Genomic DNA, 23,550 nt, shown 5'->3' with positions numbered 1-23,550 from the left:
TCTGCCAGGCACAGCTTCTGTATCCACGCCCATAGGTAATCAGTCTGCACCTGCTTCTATGTCTGTGAGACTGACTACATCTTCCACCACTCAGGATGGCAGGCTTAGGAGTGGGAGAGCCTATCACAGCCTGGCCAGACGGAGCTAGCTCCCGCCCTCTGTCTATTTATACCTGCCTTTCCTGTTCCTCCTTGCTTGTGATTCTTCTCTGTTGGTTTCCTGGCCCTGCTGCAGCTTCTTGAACTACTTGTCCCTGCTTCGTATTGACCCTGGCTTACTGACTACTCTTCTGCTCTGCGTTTGGTACCTCGTACACTCCTTGTTTGACTCGGCTTGTTCACTACTCTCCTGCTCTACGTTTGGCACCTCGTACTCTCCTGGTTTGACTCGGCTCGTTTACTACTCTTGTTGCTCACGGTGTTGCCGTGGGCAACTGCCCCGTTTCCCTTTGTTCTGTGTTTCCTTGTCTGTCATGCACTTATTGAGTGTAGGGACTGTCGCCCAGTTGTACCCCGTCGCCTAGGGCGGGTCGTTGCAAGTAGGCAGGGACTGAGTGGCGGGTAGATTAGGGCTCACTTGTCTGTTTCCCTATCCCTGTCATTACAGGACCCCTGCTAAATTTGAAGACCTATGGTCCCCTTGGTTGGATACCCCAGGTTTGGCTCCAGCGATTCTACTGGTGGATAGGCCCTCTATAGATTGACAATCTCCTGGTGTGGGGGGAATGGTGGATCATCAGTCGCTGGCTCTTAGATTTCTGTCCAAATGTACATCTGGGATGTGGGCTAATTTTTGCTTATCACATGTTTGATATATCTTTGTTCCATATGTGTTCCATGATTGAGTCATATTTGGCATGTTAAGGGATGGGGGGGTACTTTATTTACTTCCTTGCTGTTGCTACTTTGAAGGACTATCTGGGAACGTCCATGGACTGGCGAGTTGGAAGATCTTTAACAATCAATGTAGAATTTTGTTTGTGAGTGGGAGGATTTGGGTGGGGAATTCTATTTGTTAAAAATTTGTAATAATAAAAAAACTTTTTTGATAAAAAAAAAAATATATAATAATGTGCAAGATAGCGTATTACCTGTTCCTCTAAACAGTTTTAGAAGTTAACATATTTGATTAAATAAAAATTATATAAAAGAACTAGATCAAGTGTCCCAGAGAAGATCCTTTAAGAGGAAGCATTCAAGACACTCATGCACTATATGTGAGCTATAAACCAACAAAATGTAATGTTCTATAGGAATTCGAAGCTAGTGGTCATGGTTTTTATTAACATTTCTCACATCTAGAATGAGTATGCTTACTTGGGCATCCTGGCATCAGTCACTACCATGGCACGGCTGAAGTCCACCCTGAGATCCATTGGCTCAAGGATATGCTGAGCAGAATGATTTTCAGTGCGGGCCTCCTTCCAGTTCTCATCTAGACAAAACAACAAATATGAAACATAAGAGCAAAAGCCAATGTAATTGGCTCTAACCCTAGGTAAATAAGAAGCACCCAAAGCATTTTACTCACAATGTCTGCTGTACAGCATTTGCATGTTGCTAAGCTGTATATCAAAACTTTCATAGGCTCTCGACATAATGTCTTCAATGCTGTTTTGTCCTACTTTCAACTGAGGCAGGTTGGAGCGACTCTTACTGGTCATCTCAAAAGGTAAAAATACACATAAAGCACATTGACAGTTATTTGTTAAACACTACTTCTAATGATGTGCATCAGAAATTTCTATCAAAGGGGTTATCCAGGGCTTTATGTTAACTTAAATGAATGAAAACCTATAAACATGTGGACTGTAATGCAAGTGTTTCTAAGTTACCGTAGCAGTGACTTCTAATTCTGTACTAATCCGTCAATATAAGGAACAGAGTGTGATTGACAGACATGGAAAAAGGAGTTAAGTCTGTGTACACATGTTTGCATGCTGTAACGATAGATCGATGATATGCACAATAAATCACGTCTACTTAATCTCAAGATTATAGGGCTGTCTGTCTCCATTATGCCCTATTCACACAGAGTTTTTTTTTTGCAGGCCGGAAAACCAGCCTGCAAATTTTTGACCTGCCTGAAAATTCATGCCGCTTTTTTTTTTACCACGAGCGGCTAATAACCACCCACATCATCATCACCCACCACTGGATTACTAGTGATTTTCCCCACAGATCCAACCAGAATTGTCTAAACGTATCCTAATGCAATGAGTAGCACTGTGCCCGCTTGCATTTTATCTATGTTAGAATGACATTTCCTATCGACCGGTTTACCTTTTTTCTAGGTGTGTCCAGAAGGTTAACACAACTCTAATACTGCGTGACCCAACTGATTTAAAAACGTCTTCAATGTCTAGGACATGCCCCCTATCAGAGTCCCCAAATGGTCTCTGATGAATGTCACCTCCTCATCTGTTCTTGTCTGCTCACCTAACAAGTTTGGCAATGACCAACATACTCCCAGTCTGGACTGCAAGTGGAGTTGCCACACTCTGGACCTTTCCCCACTGGACTTGGTTCTTTGAGTCCTTTCCCACTCCCCAAGTTATGTTCCTATGTCATGGTCCTAATTTTGTAACTTCATTCCAGTCTAAGTTTGCTGTATCTTTTATGTAATTACATGTACTGTATGCATGACGGGTGTGCAAAAAGTTCTTCATAACCTCCAAAATGTTAGACATTTACAAAGGATGTAAAGATCTTACAATAGAAAGAACAGCTCTGTAGCACCAACTGCTGCTATGCCAAGTGAAACACTGAGAAAAACGCTTAAAAGAAACAATATATATTTAGTTTGAATTAAGAGAATGTGATATTAAGGTGCATTGCAAGTAAGCTATATAACAGAACATAAATATGATACAGATTCTTTTACGAGATTTAGATTTTGTGTAATCCTTCAACAAACTCATTTGATATTAAATCCCAAGTTCCATCTTGTTTTCTATATTTTACTCTTAGGCTAGATACCAAAACACAATGTACTTGGTGGTTGTCTTTCTTCAAGGTACATCATGTTTTACCCTATACATACAGTACACAAAGCACTAAAATAGAGGCAAATCCTATTGTAAACACTTACCTTCAAACTACCAAGATCCAAAATAAGCAAGTTTGAGGTTAAATCATAAAAGCCATCTTGGGGAACAAGGATGTATGAAGCCATTAGGTGCATTTTTAAATCCAGAACCTTCTGAGTCTCTATAACATACAGTAGACCTAGGAATTAAAACAGTTAAAATTTAATCTGGCAAAAAATACTACTATTGGTAACATTAATATAAAATTACTTTGTGGCCTTTCTAGGGAAACCAATTTGAAATATATATATATATATATATATATATATATATACACACACACACACACACACACACATATATATATTATATACACAAACTTTGGTTAAAGTGTAGCTAAACGTCCGACAAACTTCTGACATGTCATAGTGACATGTCAGAAGTTTGGATTGTTGGGGGTCCGAGCACGGAGGCCCCCACCAATCTCTAGAACGAAGCAGCTGAAGTGCTCGTGTGAGCGCTCATCTGCTTCGTGTATGTTCGGCTATTTCCGGAAATAAATGTATCGGTGTACAGACTCATACAAAGTCTATGAGCCTGTACACCAATACATCAGCTTTCCGGAAAAAGGAGAACAGAAATGAAGCAGCTGAGCGCTAACACGAGCACTTCAGCTGCTTCGTTCTAGCGATTGGTGGGGGTCTCAGTGCTCGGACCCCCACCAATCCAAACTTCTGACATGTCTCTATGACAAGTCAGAAGTTTGTCGAACGTTTAGCTACTCTTTAAATTAGGTAATTTTGTATCAACACAAAAATAGTAGTTCAGTGGTAAAAATGACAGTCCGAATTAAAGGGGTTTTCCAATACCATATGATTTTTTTTAAACTGCCTATGGCTGCCTGACTTGACCCCTCCCAAACCCCCCTAAATACCTGGATTTATTTTTCCTTGCATCCCCTCCGCTTTTCTGCTTCTTTTTAAGTATGTTTACATGGATTTGTTCCGGTCTATGGATGCTTCCCAGCAGTGCGTCTCTCCCAGCATTATGTGTGCCGGGATCACGGGTAGCTGCAGAACCGCCCAGTACACCTCCCTGTTAGCTGTAAGTCCCACCCACTCTACCTCTGTCGCCATCTATGTGCTCATAGTACATTTATTCTACATAGTGATTAGAATAAAATAAGATGTCCTATAATTAAAATTGTGAGCAGCAGTTAAACTATTTATAGGCATGCGCAGTGAAAACCATTTGGTTTCAAACCTAATGTAAAGGCAAAGCAGGCGGTGAACAGTCGGGACGTCATCGGAAGTCCAGATTTCAGAAAGGGTTGGAGTAATGGTCGGGCACTGGGGCGGCCGTAGGCTTGTATCATAAGACTGAGAAGGGCCAAAAACCACACAGCTCCATCAACGGATAAAAACAAACATAAAAATAAAAAAAATCATAAATTTGGTACTGCCGTAATCGTACTGACCCGCAGAATACAATTAACATGTCATTTTTACCAAATGTAAACGCTGTAAAAGCTAGACCAAAAACCTATGGTGGATTTTTTTTTTTTTTTTTAATTCCAACCGATAATTTTTTTTTACTCCAGTTACTCAAATCACTTTATATAGTAAACTCCATGGTGCCATTAAAAACGGGAACTCATCTTGCAAAATAACAAACCCTCATATGGCTAGGTCGAAAGAAAAATAAAAAAAGTTATGGGTCCTGGAATGTGAAGATGAAAAAACAAAAACACGTTTTTAAGGAGTTAAAAAAATTAATTTTTACTCAAAGTAAAAAAAATTGCCCATAAATTAATAAGTCAGAAGTTGATTGTTAATTTACAGAAGAATTGGCATTGAATGGAATTAACTTCTCAGAAACTGATGACCTAATTTTTAAAAAAGAAATAGAAACGCCAGAATCAGTTTTTCCCACAAAAAAATAGAATTAAAAGTGATCAAAAAGTCTCATGTACCCCAAAATTGTACCAATAGAAACTACAGCTCGCCCCATAAAAAAATAAGCGCTTGTGCCACTCAATCGACGGAAAGCACAAATTTTATTTTTAACAATCAGTTTTTTCTTTGTAAAAGTAGTACAACATAAAAAAGTCAGAAATTTGGTATCCCAGAAATCGTAATGACCCGCAAAATAAACTAAACATGCCCTTTTTACACGCGGTGAACATCATAAAAAGGAAAACCCCAAAATAATCGTGATTATTTTTCCACTCCACAAAGAAATGTTTTCCAGTTTCCCACTAAATTATACGGTACAATAAATGGTCCTGTGAAAATCTACAACTCGCCCTGTCAAATCAAGCCCGCATACCAATTAATCCCTTAATGGCCGGCCAACGTCTTTTGACAGCAGGCGGTGCATGTGCTTCGTCTACAGCGGCGTCTTTTGGCGTCGCTGTAGAAAAAGCTGTTAAGCGCTCCTGTGAGCGCTCATTCTCAAAGCAGGAGCCGTAACTAACAGCTCCTGAACTTAGAGCAGCCTGCTAAACGCAGCTGGGATCAGAAAACATTCCGACCCCAGTTGCTTAACCCTTTGATTGCTGCGGTCCATATGCTCGGCATGATCAAAGGGGACTCTCCTTTTCGTTTGAGTCACCGAGTGACGTGATCGTGATCAAAGATCGGGGAATCTGTCTGCAGTCAGCCCTGTGAACCTACAAAGAACTCCAGGGCTGTCTGTTAAGTTTGTATGCTGTTAGGGCACACACAAGTGTTGCCCTAACACAGGCGCGTAACTAGGAAAGACTGGGCCCCATAGCAAACTTTTGACTGGGCCCCCCCTCCAGATGCCACACGCAGCCCCCCTTATAGATAATGCCCTCTGTAGATTGTGCCATAGAGACCCCCTGTGGACAGTGCTATACAGCCCCCCTGTAGACAGTGTCACACCCCACTTGTAGATTGTGCCCTCCACCTCCCCTTGTAGATGGTGCCATACAGCCCCCCTGTAGAATTTGCCATAAAGCCCCCCTGTATATAGTGCCATACAACTCCCCCTGTATATAGTGCCACACAGCCCCCCTCCCTTGTATATAGTGCCACAGCCCCCCTTATCAGATTGCACCAGAGCCCTCCCCCTTGTAAATAGTGCCATACAGCACCCCCTTGAAGATAATGGCACAAATCCACTCTTCGTAAAGCCACACATCCCCTTGTATAGAGTGCCACACAGCCCCTTGTGTATAGTGCCACCCTGCTTCCCCCTTGTATATAGTGCCACCCTGATCTCCCCTTGTATACAGTGCCACCCTGCTCCCCCCCTTGTATATAGTGCCACCCTGCTGCCCCCTTGAATATAAGGCCATCCTGCCCCCCTTGAATATAATGCCACCCTGCTCCCCCCTCATATATAGTGCCACACACCCCCCCCCCCCAAAAAAAATATACATTGTACTTAACTTGCAACCGTTCTTGCGACGACGGAGCGAGGGACAGGCTTTGGTGGGTACACATGCGCAGACCAGCGTGATGCAGTGACGTTATCAGACCGGCCTGCGCAGGGAGTCTTCCCAGCACCTTATAGCCTGCAGCCGCAGGGCCGATTCTAGCTTTTCTGCTGCCTGAGGCGAAAATTTAAATGGCGCCTCCCAGATTTTGATTGACATCCCCCTTGTTGTTCTACAGCACTACCAGCCTCCTCAAACTCTTGCGGATGCGCCATTGCCTTGCACTCCCCTGGCATGCGAGGTGCAGCGACAAAGCCAGGCAGAGTACACCTCGCTGCACGGTGCGTGCTCAAGTAGTACAAGGCAACGGCACATCCGAGAAAGTTGTATCAGCCAGGGGAATTTACACCAAACATAGAAAGGTGGGCTTGGAGGCAGGACTATGTGACTCTTCAGGATAGCGGCACTGCCCCATGACCCTTTAATGAGTATTTAATATATATTGTGCGCCGTTTTAAAAGTTGATTTACATAGATTATGCTGCATCTGAAAAAAACATACACTACCGTTCAAAAGTTTGGGGTCACCCAGACAATTTTGTGTTTTCCATGAAAACTCACACTTCTATTTATCAAATGAGTAGGAAAATGACTAGAAAATAGTCAAGACATTGACAAGCTTAGAAATAATGATTTTTATTTGAAATAATAATTTTCTCCTTCAAACTTTGCTTTCGTCAAAGAATGCTCCATTTGCAGCAATTACAGCATTGCAGACCTTTGGCATTCTAGCTGTTAATTTGCTGAGGTAATCGAGAGAAATTTCACCCCATGCTTCCAGAAGCCCCTCCCACAAGTTAGATTGGCTTGATGGGCACTTCTTGCGTACCATACGGTCAAGCTGCTCCCACAACAGCTCTATGGGGTTGAGATCTGGTGACTGTGCTGGCCACTCCATTACAGATAGAATACCAGCTGCCTGCTTCTTCCCTAAATAGTTCTTGCATAATTTGGAGGTGTGCTTTGGGTCATTGTCCTGTTGTAGGATGAAATTGGCTCCAATCAAGCGCTGTCCACAGGGTATGGCATGGCGTTGCAAAATGGAGTGATAGCCTTCCTTATTCAAAATCCCTTTTACCTTGTACAAATCTCCCACTTTACCAGCACCAAAGCAAACCCCAGACCATCACATTACCTCCACCATGCTTGACAGATGGTGTCAGGCACTCTTCCAGCATCTTTTCAGTTGTTCTGCGTCTCACAAATGTTCTTCTGTGTGATCCAAACACCTCAAACTTCGATTCGTCTGTCCATAGCACTTTTTTCCAATCTTCCTCTGTCCAATGTCTGTGTGCTTTTGCCCATATTAATCTTTTCCTTTTATTAGCCAGGCTCAGATAAGGCTTTTCTGAAGGCCAGCATCCCGGAGTCGCCTCTTCACTGTAGACGCTGACACTGGCGTTTTGCGGGTACTATCTAATAAAGCTACCAGTTGAGGACCTGTGAGGTGTCTATTTCTCAAACTAAAGACTCTAATGTACTTGTCTTGTAGCTCAGTGGTGCAGCGGGGCCTCCCACTTCTCTTTCTACTCTGGTTAGAGCCTGTTTGTGCTGTCCTCTGAAAGGAGTAGTACACACCGTTGTAGGAAATCTTCAGTTTCTTGGCAATTTCTCACATGGAATAGCCTTAATTTCTAAGAACAAGAATAGACTGTCGAGTTTCACGTGAAAGCTCTCTTTTTCTAGCCATTTTGAGAGTTTAATCGAACCCACAAATGTAATGCTCCAGATTCTCAACTAGCTCAAAGGAAGGTCAGTTTTATAGCTCCTCTAAACAGCGAAACTGCTTACAGCGGTGCTAACATAATTGCACAAGGGTTTTCAAGTGTTTTCTAATCAATTAGCCTTCTAACACAGTTAGCAAACACAATGTACCATTAGAACACTGGAGTGATGGTTGCTGGAAATGGGCCTCTATACACCTATGGAGATATTGCATTAAAGTTTGCAGCTAGAATAGTCATTTAGCACATTAACAATGTATAGAGTGTATTTCTGATTAATTTAATGTTATCTTCATTGAAAAAAAACTGTGCTTTTCTTTCAAAAATAAGGAAATTTCTAAGTGACCCTAAACTTTTGAACGGTAGTGTATATATATATTTATGACACCTTTCCTTTAAGGCCTTTTCAGGCCCAGTCATTCATTGGTTAATGTGCAAAACAAATATGACAAGGATGTAGCTTACCTGTTGATGTTTTATCCCGAAACTCTTCTAGCTTATTCAAAGTGGCAGAGGTGAGCTGCTCAAGACGTACATCTTTGGGGGGACGGAAAAAATCCACTAAACTGTTGATCGTTTTCTGTAATAAAATAAGAAAATAAACGATACACAACAATGCAGTTATATGTGAAAGCATAAAATAACAGCATTAAAGAGGTTTTCACACGAAGGACATTTATGAGATATCCACATGTTAAGTCATAAATGTCAGATCGATGCGGGTCCCACTTTTGGTACTCGCACCTATTTCCAGTACAGGCCCACTAAACCCCGTTCTGCCGCTCTGTGCTCTTGCTACCTCCGAGCCACTTCCTGGTTATATGGTCGGGAGTTACGGAAAGAGCGTAACTGTCTGAGCTACGCGGTTTCCGTAACTCCCATGGTAGTGAATGGCAGTTACGGAAGAAGCGTAGCATGCGAGCTATGTCGTTTCCGTAACTACTATTCAGTTCTATGGGAGTTATGGAAACAGTGTAGCTCAGCGAGCTACACTGTTTTTGTAACTACCCGACCATGTAACATTTTTTATGGTCGAAATTCACCTGGTTCAGCCACAACAGAGCGGTTGAACGGGGTTTAGGGGGCCCAGTTCTGGAGATAGGTGCGGGTCCCAGAGATGGTACCCGCATCTACGTGAAATTTGATTCCCCACAGCTGCACTACAAAGGTTTCAGAATAGCCTATGTCTGGTGGCAGCAAACAAAAAGTATTATCCAGCACTTCATGAAGAAATCCCAGGACTTTATTATATAAACATTAAAAATCCACCCAGCACATAAAGACAAAGGACCAGTATGCTATCGCGTTTCAATCACCAACTGCATTCTAAGAAATAGTAAATAATAAAGTCCTGAGATTTCTTCATGAAGTGCTGGATCATACCTTTTGTTTGCTGCTGTGGAAGACGCTTGGGCAAGGTCCGTGCACTGGATCACTGAAGACGATGGACACCGGTGAGCTGAAAAAATCTTTTCATTTTACTATATGTCTGGTGGCAGGCTGACAGGGTAGTTGAAGGCATCTATTCTTATTTTGTTTGCAATTTCAATGTCCTATTATCTAAATCCCAGCAAATCTAATAAATACAACTATATTAGGGAAAAGCTATTGAGGCTGTGAACCAACAATGACTTTTCACACCATGGACTATAATGTCTATGATTATCATCTTCTATTGTTTAAAATAGATCTGCTAAATTTGTTAGAAGAACAAAAGTAAAGACATTTCCAAACACACAGAAAAAGACAATTTGGAAAAAATGTGTACATGAACCTCAACAAGTACTATAGAAGAAATGCATGCCATTTCAAGTCAAGCAATAGCCCAATTTTATGGCACTTACAGAGTCATATATTATTTCAAGAGGTTGAGAATCCACTATGAGTCTTTGGTCAGCACTCTCATCTGGTGGATTGGTTTCAAACATGAGACTCAATAGTGAAACGTCATTGTCCACCACAACATTTCGGGAAGACAGCAAACAGGGTATGTCTTTGCCATATGGTATGCCTGTTATCTCAAATGTGCCAAGCTGAACTTCGAATCTGTAAGGGAAAGAACAGAGAAATTGTATAATAAAAATAATTAATTGCTAGACTCCCTAATAAACAAACTCTGCAAGCGTTGTTATTGTTAGACAATGCCAAAATAAGTTCAGAAGGCTTCAGCAGGGGACCCTGCATGATCCGCACATTCCTGAGTAGATCGAAAGTATCATAATAGTAGTAAAAGGGCCGATGACCCTTATTGATAGGCAGTTAAATGGTGGAAGGGAGTTCAGAAATACATACATGGTCTTTCTGCTGGAGGGTTGTGATGAAAAGAAAGTGAAAATTTATATCTGATAATAGGTTTATATAGAAAATGTGTTGCACCACTCACCTAATTGCTTGGGCACCAGGACGCTGTTTTAACACTGTGCCCAAATCCGTTATGGCAAGATTTATTATCTCAGGTTTTCCTCTGTCTTCTTGTAACTGAATGGACATGCTTAGCAGTTTGACACATACAATCATAGATTCATACTATAAAGTAAAAAAACACCATAATAAAGATGCAGTATGTCCAGATCTACATATATATGTTTAAAATATACACACACTACCGTTCAAAAGTTTAGGGTCACTTAGAAATTTCCTTATTTTTGCAAGAAAAGCAGTTTTTTTCAATGAAGAGAACATTAAATTAATCAGAAATACACTCTATACATTGTTAATGTGCTAAATGACTATTCTAGCTGCAAACGTCTGGTTTTTAATGCAATATCTACATAGGTGTTTAGAGGCCCATTTCCAGCAACCATCACTCCAGTGTTCTAATGGTACATTAAGTTTGCTAACTGTGTTAGAAGGCTAATGGATGATTAGAAAACACTTGAAAACCCTTGTGCCATTATGTTAACACCGCTGTAAACAGTTTTGCTGTTTAGAGGAGCTATAAAACTGACCTTCCTTTGAGCTAGTTGAGAATCTGGAGCATTACATTTGTGGGTTTGATTAAACTCTCAAAATGGCTAGAAAAAGAGCTTTCATGTGAAACTCGACAGTCTATTCTTGTTTTTAGAAATGAAGGCATGCGAGAAATTGCCAAGAAACTGAAGATTTCCTACAACGGTGTGTACTACTCCCTTCAGAGGACAGCACACACAGGCTCTAACCAGAGTAGAAAGAGAAGTGGGAGGCCCCGCTGCACAACTGAGCAACAAGACAAGTACATTCGAGTCTCTAGTTTGAGAAATAGACGCCTCACAGGTCCTCAACTGGCAGCTTCATTAAATAGTACCCACAAAACACCAGTGTCAACGTCTACAGTGAAGAGGCGACTCCGGGATGCTGGCCTTCAGGGCAGAGGGGCAAAAAAAAAGCCATATCTGAGACTGGCTAATAAAAAGGAAAAAATTAACATGGGCAAAAGCACACAGACATTGGACAGAGGAAGATTGGAAAAAAGTGTTATGGACAGACGAATCGAAGTTTGAGGTGTTTGGATCACACAGAAGAACATTTGTGAGACGCAGAACAACTGAAAAGATGCTGGAAGAGTGCCTGACACCATCTGTCAAGCATCGTGGAGGTAATGTGATGGTCTGGGGTTGCTTTGGTGCTGGTAAAGTGGGAGATTTGTACAAGGTAAAAGGGATTTTGAATAAGGAAGGCTATCACTCCATTTTGCAACGCCATGCCATACCCTGTGGACAGCGCTTGATTGGAGGCAATTTCATCCTACAACAGGACAATGACCCAAAGCAGACCTCCAAATTATGCAAGAACTATTTAGGGAAGAAGCAGGCAGCTGGTATTCTATCTGTAATGGAGTGGCCAGCGCAGTCACCAGATCTCAACCCCATAGAGCTGTTGTGGGAGCAGCTTGACCGTATGGTACACAAGAAGTGCCCATCAAGCCAATCCAAATTGTGGGAGGGGCTTCTGGAAGCATGGGGTGAAATTTCTCCCGATTACCTCAGCAAATTAACAGCTAGAATGCCAAAAGGTCTGCAATGCTGTAATTGCTGCAAATGGAGCATTCTTTGACGAAAGCAAAGTTTGAAGGAGAAAATTATTATTTCAAATAAAAATCATAATTTCTAACCTTGTCAATGTCTTGACCATATTTTGTAGTCATTTTGCAACTCATTTGATAAATATAAGTGTGAGTTTTCATGTAAAACACAAAATTGTTTGGGTGACCCCAAACTTTTGAACGGGTGTGTGTGTGTGTATGTATGTATGTATGTATGTATGTATGTATGTATGTATGTATGTATGTATGTATGTATGTATGTATGTATGTATGTATGTATGTATGTATGTATGTATATATATATATATATATATATATATATATATATATATATATATATATATACACATACACACACACACACATACACATACACAGTCCAGCAAATAGATGAACACAGCACTCCACAATAGCAAAAAATCAGCCCATGTGCTCGTCACCAGGGGATGAATCAATTCCCCCTTTTTTTTTTAAATAGAAGAAAGCATAGAACACAGTGACGGCACCAGGACTTCAAGTCAGATGAAAGCAAACTGGATTTATTCACCTCAAAAAAACAGCAATGTTTCGGTTCAACAGGAACCTTTCTCAAGCCATAACAAACTAACAATGGTGCCAAGTATATATAGGGAATACGTACATCAATTAACAATATACAAATTGACTGTACAATTCTCATTCTGCAGGCAACAGTGAAGCATGGTGGAGGTTCCTTGCAAGACTGGGGAGGAATTTCAGCAAATGGAGTTGGGGATTTGATCAGGATTAAGGCTATGTTCACACGGAGTATTTTGAGGGAGGAATATCTGCCTCAAAATTCTGTTTGGAACTTTGAGGCAGATTTTCCTCTCCCTGCACGCCGATTTTCGCGGCGATTTTTGCCCGCGGCCATTGAGCGCCGCGGGCATAAAACAGCGCGAAATACGCTTTCTCTGCCTCCCATTGAAGTCAATGGGAGGTCAGCGGCGGAAGCGCCCGAAGATAGGGCATGTCGCTTCTTTTTCCCGCGAGGCAGTTTTACTGCTCGCGGGAAAAAGACGCCGACGCCTCCCATTGAAATCAATGGGAGGCATTTTCGGGCCGTTTTTGCCGAGTTTTGCGACGCGGTTTCCGCGTCAAAAAACTCAGCAAAATACTCAGAGCGAACATAGCCTAATAGTGCCCTCAATGCTGAGATATACAGGCAGATACTTATCCATCATGCAATAACATCAGGGAGGCGCTTGATTGGCTCCAAATTTATTCCGCACCAGGACAATGACCCCAAACATACAGCCAATGTCATTAACCCCTACGCACACCAGGACGCAACTGTACGTCCATGTGGCCAGTGTCTTAAGGCACAGGGACGTACCAGTTACTGCGTGGTTCCCGGTGCACACTGTGGGCGACAGTGTGCACCGGGAATCGGGAGGCCAGCTGTCCCTGACAGCTGACACTCCAATGTATGCCGATCAGCGGCTTATTTCCGCTGATTTCGGCAATTAACCCCTTGATTGCGGTGATCGATTGCAATCACCGCATTCAGGTGTTTCTAGCTCATCGGCAGACCTCACGATGAAATCGTGAGGTTTGCAGATGGCCAGCATGGCGATCAGAGGCCAAGTAATGGCCTCCGTGTCTGCCATGTACGGAAGCCTATCAGGATCAGCCTCCTGATAGACTTCCTGTCAGTGACAGGATGTCACTGCCGTTCGCGATGACAGTGTCTGTGACGGTGTCGGCGACAGTGTGCGCATCGAGGACCGGGAGGTCAGCTGTCCCTGACAGCTGACACTCCACTAGTTGCCGATCAGCGGCTCATTGCCGCTGATTTCGGCAATTAACCCGTTACATGCGGGGTTTGATTGCGATCTCCGCATGTACAGGGTTTGTAGCACATCAGCAGCCCCCATGCAATTATGGGGGCTACTGATGCTTGTGATGGCATCCAGGGGCCAGACAACGGCCCCCGGGTCTGCCATGTATGCAAGCCTATGAGGATCAGCCTCTAGCCTCTGCTGGTCCTCGTAGACTAACTGTCAGAGTGACTGTGACGTCACACTGACAGTTGGAATACATTACACTACCTAGGTAGTGTAATGTATTCTAGCAGCGATCAGAGCTGCAGGTAAAAAAAGAAAGTGTAAAAAGTAAAGAAAAAATTAAAAAAAAAGTTAATAAAAATGTTTTACAAAAGTCGCTTATTATATGAAATAAATGAAACCGTTAAAAAACCGTACACATATTTGCTATCACCGCGTTCGTAACGACCCAATCTATAAAACTATAATGTTATTTTTACCGCACGGTGAACGCCGCAAAAAAAACAAACTAAAACCAATGCCAGAATCACTATTTTTTGTCACCACCCCTCCCAAAATATAGAATAAAAAGTGATCAAAAAGTCGCATGTACCCGAAAATAGTACCAATAAAAACTACAACCCGTCCCGCAAAAAACAAGCCCTTACACTGCTTTTTGGACTGAAAAATAAAAAAAAGTTATGGTAACACAGAAAATAAATTATTTTATAAAAAAGTGATTATATTGTGCAAACGCTGCAAAACATAAAAAAATTATATACATATGGTATCGCCGTAATCGTACCGACGCGCAGAATAAAGTAAAATTGTCATTTATAGCGCATTATGAACGCCGTAAGAAATAAAGAATTTAAAACGCCAAAATCACTGTTTTTGACCACCAAAGCTCTAAATAAAATGTAATAAAAAGTGATCAAAAATTTTCATCTAACAAAAAATGGTACCAATAAAAACTACAGCTCGTCCTAACAAAAATAAGCCCTCACACCACTCAATTCATGGAAAAATAAAAAAAGTTATGGCGTTTGGAAGGCGGGGAGTGAAAAACTAAAATGGAAAAGCAAAAAAGGATCAGTCCTGCAAAGGTTAATTAATTTCGATTAAAAAATTATTACCACATGTGGGGTATTGTCGTACTGGGGAGAGATTGCGTTACAAATTTAGGGTCACTTTTTTACTTTATCCCTTGTGAAAATGAAAAAATTCAACATTTTAGAGGACAAAAATGTTTAAATTCATTTTCACGGCCTAATTCTACTAAATTCTGCAAAAGACCTGTGTGGTATAAATGCTTACTATACCCCTAGAAAAATTCCTTGAGGGGTCTAGTTTCCAAAATGGGGTCACTTTTGGGGTGTTTCCACTATTTTGTTCCCTCCAGGGGGTTGCAATCGTGACATGGCACTAAAAACCAATGCAGCAAAATCTGTGCTCCAAAATCCAAATGGCGCTCCCTCCCTTCTGAGCGCTGCCGTGGGTCCAAACAGCAGTTTATTACCACATATGGGATATTTCCGTAATCGGGAGAAGATGCTTTACAAATGTTGGGGTGAATTTTCTTCTTTATTCCTTATAAATATTAAAAATGTCTATGTTATTTCAGAAAAAAAGTAGATTTTCATTTTCACAGACTAACTCCAATAAATATAGCAAAATACCTGTGGGGTCAAAGTGCTAACTATACCCCTAGATAAATTCCTTGAGGGGTCTAGTTTCCAAAATGGGGTCACTTTTGGAGCGTTTCCACTGTTTTGGCACCACAAGAGCTCTTCAAACTCGACATGGTGCCTAAAATATAATCTAAAGATAAGCAGGCCCCAAAATCCACTAGGTGCTCCTTTGCTTCTGAGGCCGGTGTTTCGGTCCATTAGGGCACTAGGGCCACATGTGTGATATTCCTAAAAACTGCAGGACCTGGGCAATAAATATTGAGTTGTATTTCTCTGGTAAAACCTTCTGTGTTACACAATTTTTTTTATTACAAATGAATTTCGGCAAAAAAAAGAAGTACAGTAAAAAATAGTGTAGTACCGTGTTAGCCAGAGACAATATGAAATGTTAAATACTTTTGTGTCAAAAAAGACAAAAGTATAATAGGTATGATACCTTTATTGGCTAACCATAAAAGTTCTATATGCAAGCTTTCAGAGCACAGAGGCCCCTTCTTCAGGCAGTTTACAAATGAATGACTTAGAAAAAAGCACAACATTTAGATGTTACACAAAGACAATTAGTACATGAGGTGATACATCATTAAGATAAGCCGGGGCAATAAAACTGAGGTTATAGGGGTGATGACTTAGGAGTTAAGGCATCTGGAGTCAGTCTGATGGGGGACGTGACGTGTGTCCAGGATTTATGAGCCACTACATGGACACACGTCACGTCCCCCATCAGACTGACTCCAGATGCCTTAACTCCTAAGTCATCACCCCTATAACCTCAGTTTTATTCCCCCGGCTTATCTTAATGATGTATCACCTCATGTACTAATTGTCTTTGTGTAACATCTAAATGTTGTGCTTTTTTCTAAGTCATTCATTTGTAAACTGCCTGAAGAAGGGGCCTCTGTGCTCTGAAAGCTTGCATATAGAACTTTTATGGTTAGCCAATAAAGGTATCATACCTATTATACTTTTGTCTTTTTTGACACAAAGGCAAAAAAAAGAGAAATTTGTAAATTTCCCCTCTACATTGCTTTATTTCCTGTGAAATGCCTAAAGGGTTAAAATACTTTCTGAATGCTGTTTTGAATACTTTGAGGGGTGCAGTTTTTAAAATGGGGTGATTTATTGGCGTATTCTAATATATAAGGCCCTCAAAACCACTTCAGAACTGAACTGGCCCCTGTAAAAATAGCCTTTTGAATTTTTCTTGAAAATGTGAGAAATTGCTGCTAAAGTTCTAAGCCTTGTAACGTCCTAGAAAAATAAAAGTACGTTCAAAAAACGATGCAAATATAAAGTGGACATATGGGAAATAGTAACTAGTGGCTATTTTGTGTGGTATTACTATCTGTTTTACAAGCAGATACATTTAAATTTAGAAAAATGAACATTTTTGCAAATTTTCTCTACATTTTGGTGTTTTTCACGAATAAATATTGAATTTATCGACCAAATTTTTCCACTATCATAAAGTACAATATGTCACGAGAAAACAATCTCAGAATCGCTTGGATAGGTAAAAGCATTCCGGAGTTATTACCACATAAAGTAACACGTAAGATTTGAAAAAAATCGGCTGTGCCACAAGGTAAAAACAGGCTGCGTCCTAAAGGGGTTAAGAACTATCTTCAGCATAAAGAAGAACAAGGAGCCCTGGAAGTGATGATATGGCCCCCACAGAACCCTGATCTCACATCATCGAATCGATCTGGGATTACATGAAGAGATAGAAGGATTTAAGGAGGCCTACATCCACAGAAGATCTGTGGTTAGTTCTCCAAGATGTTTGGAACAACCTCTCTGCCAAGTTCCTTCAAAAACTGTGTGCAAGTGTACCTGGAAGTGTTGATGCTGTTTGGAACGTAAAAGGGTGGACACACCAAATATTGATTTGATTTCGATTTCTCTTCTACAAACAACAAGTTTTGCACAGTACTGTATATATATATATATATATACATACATACATATACACACACACACACATACACACACACACACACACACACACACACATATACATATGTATATACACACAAGAAAATGGTGATGGCACACTGTGAACACCAATGTCACCTATCCGCTAAATATAAACAAATATACATTACTGCTAAATCTACTTACAATGGGGAGGTTCTTAGCGCAAATTTTGATCAAATTGTGTGGGCCCACCTGCCACGACAAGGCGTCCTCTATAGGTGGGAACCTATTTTGTACATACACCCAGAACTGGACTAAGACTAAGTATACATATATCTGGGGATGGTAGGAACCAGCATTAAACAAATTAAAATCACCCAGGGCAGAACTGGAGGAGTGCAAGATCAAAAAATGGATGCAGTCACTAACCCCACATATATGAATCACATAAACACAAAAGTTCGAACAGCACATTCCAACAAAATGAAACAAAACTTGTATGCAGATGCAAGAACGCCTGTGACTGCAAATTTATACAGCACACAAGAAAATGGCGAAAGTAGGTTCCTAACTATAGAGGACACCTTGTCGTGGCAGGTGGGCCCACACAATTTGATCAAAATGTGCGCTAAGAACCTCCCTATTGTAAGTAGATTTAGCAGTAATGCATATTTATTTATATTCAGCGGCTTAGGTGATATTGGTGTCCGCAGTGAGCGGTCGCCATTTTTTTGTGTGCTGTATAAATTTGCAGTCACAGGTGTTCTTGCACCTGCATACACGTTGTGTTTCATTTTGTTGAAATGTGCTGTTCAAACTTTTGTGTTTATGTGATATACACATACATACATACATGTTTTTTTTCTTTACCTTGTTTTTTTTCCCTTTTGGGGGTGGGAAGTTTGGCATGCGGGATTCTTGTGTACACCACTGATTACAATGTTATGATATTTGTAGCATATTATCTTTGCATATATTTTATTATGGTAGATGATTTATAATTTATTCAGCAAGTAACATTAACTCCTTCGGGACAAAGTCAGTTTTTGTTTTTTTTGTTGGTCACTCCCTGCCTTCCAATAGCGGAACGCTTTAATTTTTACGTCAATGGAGTGGCATGAGGGCTTATTTTTTGCAGGAGCAGTTGCAGTTTCTATTGGCGCTATTTAACGTACCATTTATTGTATTGAGAAACTGAAAAAAAATTATTTATTTGTGGGGTGGAATTGGAAAAAACTGTGCTTCCTCCAGTGTTTTTTTGGTGGTTTTAACGGCATTCACCGTGCGGTAAAAAAACATAACTATATTCTGCGGCTCAATATGATTGCGGCGATAAAAACTATATAACTTTGGTATGTTTTACTACTTATACAAAGGAAAAACTATTTGTTTCACCACATTCTGTGAGCCATAACTTTTTTATTTTTTTGTCGATTGAGCGTTGTGAGGGCTTATTTTTTGCGGAATGAGATGGTTTTTATTGGTAGCATTTTTTGGTACATACAACATTTTGATCACTTTTTCTGACATTTTTGTTTAGATCTAAAGTGAAAAAAAAAAACAGCGATTTTTTAATTGTATTTACCGTGCGAGTTAAATAATGTTATATTGTAATGGTTCAGAATTTTATCGACGCAGCTATACCAATTTTATTTATTTTATTTTTTACATTACTTTAGAGGAAAAATGGGAAAAGGGGGTATTTTTGTACTTTAAATAAAGTTTTCAGTAGTGAAAAAAATATATATTAAACTTCTTTTTCCACACTTTCTAATAGTCCCCCTAGTATATTGCAGTATATTGTCATTTTTCAGGCTTCTGTTACAGGGGCAGAAAGAAAGGCAGACCGGGGGGCGTTCATTAGGTCCCTGGGCTGCCATGACAACCATCGCGTCACAGCATTCACATCACAGGGGACCTGATGTGCTGTTGGAGGGCGCCGCCCCCACTAACTGCTTAGATGCCGCGGTCGCTATTGACTGCGGCATGTAAGTGGTTAAATGGCCAGGAACAGAGAAATTCCACGTTCATGGTCATTAGTGCATGGTGTCAGCTGTAATACACAAATGAGCCCGCTCCATACTTCACCCCCTGCACCACGACGTGCATTTATGTCCAGGAGCGTGAAGGAGTTAATACTACAATGTGCTTACTGTCTTTGGCAGAGTTGGGTCCACTGCTGTTTCACTGTATCCAATTGCTGCATACAACTTAGATTTCTCTTCAGATGTCATCAGTCCTCCAAGACCTTAAAAAACAAAACAAAGAAAAACATTAACTGACTATACAAGAACAATTTCAGCTTATATTTTTTTATTTTTGTACTCACCGTAATATATTTTTCTCATTATATTCATTGACACAGCACCATGGGTATAGGCCCTAGCCACTAGGAGGCTGACACAAGTCCTAACTCCGGCCAGTCAGGCCACACCCTTCCCACGGACACTGGCTTAAGCAGTTTGCACAGAAAGCAGTAGGAGAATACAAAAAAGAAACCATGTCCAAAGTTGTAGGAGAAAATCCAACCAAACAGCCAGAAGAACAGGTCGCAGGTCTAGAACAAACCAAAAAGAGGGCAGGATCTGCGTCCCTAATGAATACAACGAGAAAAAGATATTAAAAAGTACAAAAATCCAATTTTCTCGTTTCTATATTTGGGACAAAGCACCATGGGACACCCTAAAGTAGTCCCAGAGGGTGGGAAGAAGTGAAAGAAAAGGGTACAGCCATGTAACCCACCTAACGCTCAGCTGCCTGCAGCACCTTGCAACCCAGCCTAGCATCAGAGGGCGGCAAATAATGAATATGGTAAAATTTGGTGAAGGTGTGCACCAAAGCCTAACTAGCAGCCTTGCAGACATAAGCAAATGAAGCTTTATGCCTGACCGCCCAGCAGGCACCAACAGCCCTTGTAGAATGAGAAGTGACCTGAAGGTGTAAAACATTACCCTTGGACCGATAGGCTTTCCGAAATCACAGAACGGATCCAACGCGCAATAGTGGCCTTCGATGCTGCCAAACACTTGCGTTGCCCGTAAAAAGAAAAAAGAAAAATTGGAGCGCTGAAATAACTTCGTCACAGCCAGATACATGCAGACTGCTCTCACCACGTCAAGGCAATGCAAATCACAACCCCTCGGATTACATGGGGAGGGCAGAAAGAAAGTAGGACAATCTCTTTATTAATATGGAATACAAGACAACCTTCTTAAAGTGCTCTTACGGCCAAATTGGAATCCCACGGCTCAGCGGGATGTCTGAATGGATGTACAGTGATAGCCACTCCTTGCAGGAAACTTTTCACTTGAGAATAAAGGGCCAATGCCAGCAAAAAGTAATTGATAGAGCTGAAACCTCACCCTTAAGATAAGACAATCCAAGTCCCAGATCAAGGTCTGATTGCAGGAATAACAGGATTCTAGGTGAACAACATACCGTACCATACATACCGATGGAGGCTACGCTGTTCACACCAGGAAAAATTAGGCTTTCCATGGACAGTGGTACACCCTGGCTGACTATAGCTTCCTGACCTTCAGCATCATCTGGATGACTGGCTCAAAGAGACCTCTGGTCTAGAGTACCTCAGCTTTAACAGCCACGCCGTTAAAGGCATCTGATGTAGAGTGGGGTAGAATAGCGGACCTTTGGAAAGGAGGTCAAATCCCATTGGTACGTCCACAAGCAGGTGGACTAGGTCTGCGTACCAAGCCCTTCGAGGCCAGTTCGGTGCCACTAGGATAGCGGAAATGCCTTCCCTATTGAGTCTCTTGAGCACTCTGGGCAAGAGCAGAAGGGAAGGGTACATATACGTAAGGGAGAACAAATCCCAAGGAGCGACCAGCGTGTCGACCGCAATAGCCTTGAGCTCTGTCGCCCTGGCCACGTAAGTTTGAACCTTGTGATTAAGACGTGACGCGAAGAGATCCACGACCGGTGTCCTCCACTTCTTGTAAAAGAGATTGAAAACGTCTGGATGAGGCGACTACTCACCTGGGTCCAGTTTCTCCGGACTTAGAAAAATCTTCAGCCCAGTTTTCCACTCCTGGTATGTGGACCGTTGACAATGCTGGCACAGGACTCTCTGCCCATAGGAGAATCCGAGAGGACTCCTACAGATCCGGTCGACTCCTGGTGTTGTCCTAGTGTTTCAGATGCACAATCGCCGTGGAGTTGTCGGTATGGAACCTGACTGGGTGACCCTGGACAAGGAGCGTCCAATGGGAGAGGGCCGGGAAGACTGCTCTCAGCTCCAGAAGATTGATCTGTAGGGATGACTCCTCCGTTGACCAGGTGCTCAGGACCGTGTGGTGGACAAAAACAGCACCCCACCCAGACAGACAGGCATCGTTTAAGAGATAACAAGCCACTGGAGGAAAAGGAAGGACCGTCCATGCACGATGGCTGGAGAGGTCTTCCACCAGCACAACTCCTTATGAATCCGAAGGGGCAGGAGAATTACCTTGTCCAGAATATTCTTAGACTTGTCCGATTGCATAAGAATCATTCCCTGAAGGGGTTTTGGAGTGGAATTGGGCATATGGAGCGGCCTCGAAGGCCGAGACCATCCTGCCCCGCACCCGCATGCAGAAGCGGATGAAAGAGGGAGTGTTCCAACGAAGGAGGGTCACTTCTGATGGAAAGGTCTTGATCTTGTGCTCTGGGAGATGGACTCTTGCAGATCTGGTGTTAAAGTTAATTCCTAGAAACGACGGTGATGGGACCAAGGGGGATCTCTCCTCGTTGACGATCCAGCCGAATATTTCCAACGTGTCCAAAGTGATGTGGAGACTATGGAGATTGTCCTGTCTGGAGGGGGCTTTCATCAAAAGGTCGTCCAGGTAAGGGATGACAGCAACTACTCTGGCACATAGAAGCGCCAAGGGAGTCGCAGGGAGCTTGGTGAAGACCTGTGAAGCTGCGGCGAGCCGAAGGGAAGAGCGACAAACTGCAAATATCGATAACATATGGTGAAATAAAGGAAGCGCTGGTGGGATATTGCGATGGGAATGGGGAGGTATGCATTGCGAATGTTGATGAACGAGAGAAACTCTCCTAGTTCCAGCAATGCTACAACTGACAGCAGGGATTCCATACGAAACCTACACACGCGAACAAAGCGGTTCAATTTCTTTAGATCCAGAATTAGACAGGTGACTTGTCTTTTTTTAGGAACTGTGAAGAGATTAAAGTAGAACCCCTTAAAACATTCCGCTTGAGGAACCGGGACAATGACCTTCTGCAAGAGTAGGGAACAAACAGCCTGGGAAAAAGCAGAAGCCCGATCCGGAGCACAAGGTGGAGTCGACAGAAAAAACCTTCCTGGGGGAAGGGAGGAGAATGCCATCTTGTAACCTGTCAACACCACCAATTGAACCCAGGCATCGTCCATATGAACCAGCTATGTGTCCTAAAAGGAAAGAAGTTGACACCCCATTTGGACATCCATTCGATATGATTGAGGAGACACCTTCATGATGAACATGCCTTGGCAGACGAGGACTTCTGAGCCTTAGGGTATGTTCACACGAGGGCGTCCGTAACGGCTGAAATTACGGGGATGTTTCAGCCTGAAAACATCCCCGTAATTTCAGCCGTAACGGCATAAGCAGGCGCTTGAACGCCGCGTCCATTACGGCCGTAATTAGCGCTGCTATTCATTGGAGTCAATGAATAACGGCTCCAATTACGGCCAAAGAAGTGACAGGTCAATTCTTTGACGCGGGCGTCTATTTACGCGCCGTCTTTTGACAGCGGCGCGTAAATTACGCCTCGTGTGAACAGACAAACGTCTGCCCATTGCTTTCAATGGGCAGATGTTTGTCAGCGCTATTGAGGCGCTATTTTCGGACGTAATTCGGGGCAAAAACGCCAGAATTACGTCCGTAAATAGGCCGTGTGAACATACCCTTAGGATGTG

The 23,550-nt window shown here is 42.0% G+C and overlaps 1 protein-coding gene across 1 annotated transcript in view; it reads right to left on the bottom strand.

Annotated features, from left to right (window-relative positions):
• The window catches only part of VPS13A (vacuolar protein sorting 13 homolog A), a 249,923-nt gene that overhangs the window by 142,869 nt on the left and 83,504 nt on the right, over positions 1–23,550 (bottom strand). Inside the window, exons 16-22 of the mRNA XM_075828295.1 lie at positions 19,781–19,875; positions 10,598–10,740; positions 10,059–10,260; positions 8,680–8,794; positions 3,091–3,227; positions 1,531–1,663; positions 1,317–1,434 (exon numbers count right to left, since the gene is read on the bottom strand). Of these exons, the coding sequence (XP_075684410.1) occupies positions 1,317–1,434; positions 1,531–1,663; positions 3,091–3,227; positions 8,680–8,794; positions 10,059–10,260; positions 10,598–10,740; positions 19,781–19,875 (943 nt within the window). The remainder of the gene's footprint in view (positions 1–1,316; positions 1,435–1,530; positions 1,664–3,090; positions 3,228–8,679; positions 8,795–10,058; positions 10,261–10,597; positions 10,741–19,780; positions 19,876–23,550) is intronic.

Source organism: Rhinoderma darwinii, chromosome 1, assembly GCF_050947455.1.
Source record: "Rhinoderma darwinii isolate aRhiDar2 chromosome 1, aRhiDar2.hap1, whole genome shotgun sequence".
In the NCBI taxonomy this organism is placed as follows: domain Eukaryota; kingdom Metazoa; phylum Chordata; class Amphibia; order Anura; family Rhinodermatidae; genus Rhinoderma; species Rhinoderma darwinii.
This window is presented reverse-complemented; position numbering and strand designations above follow the sequence as displayed.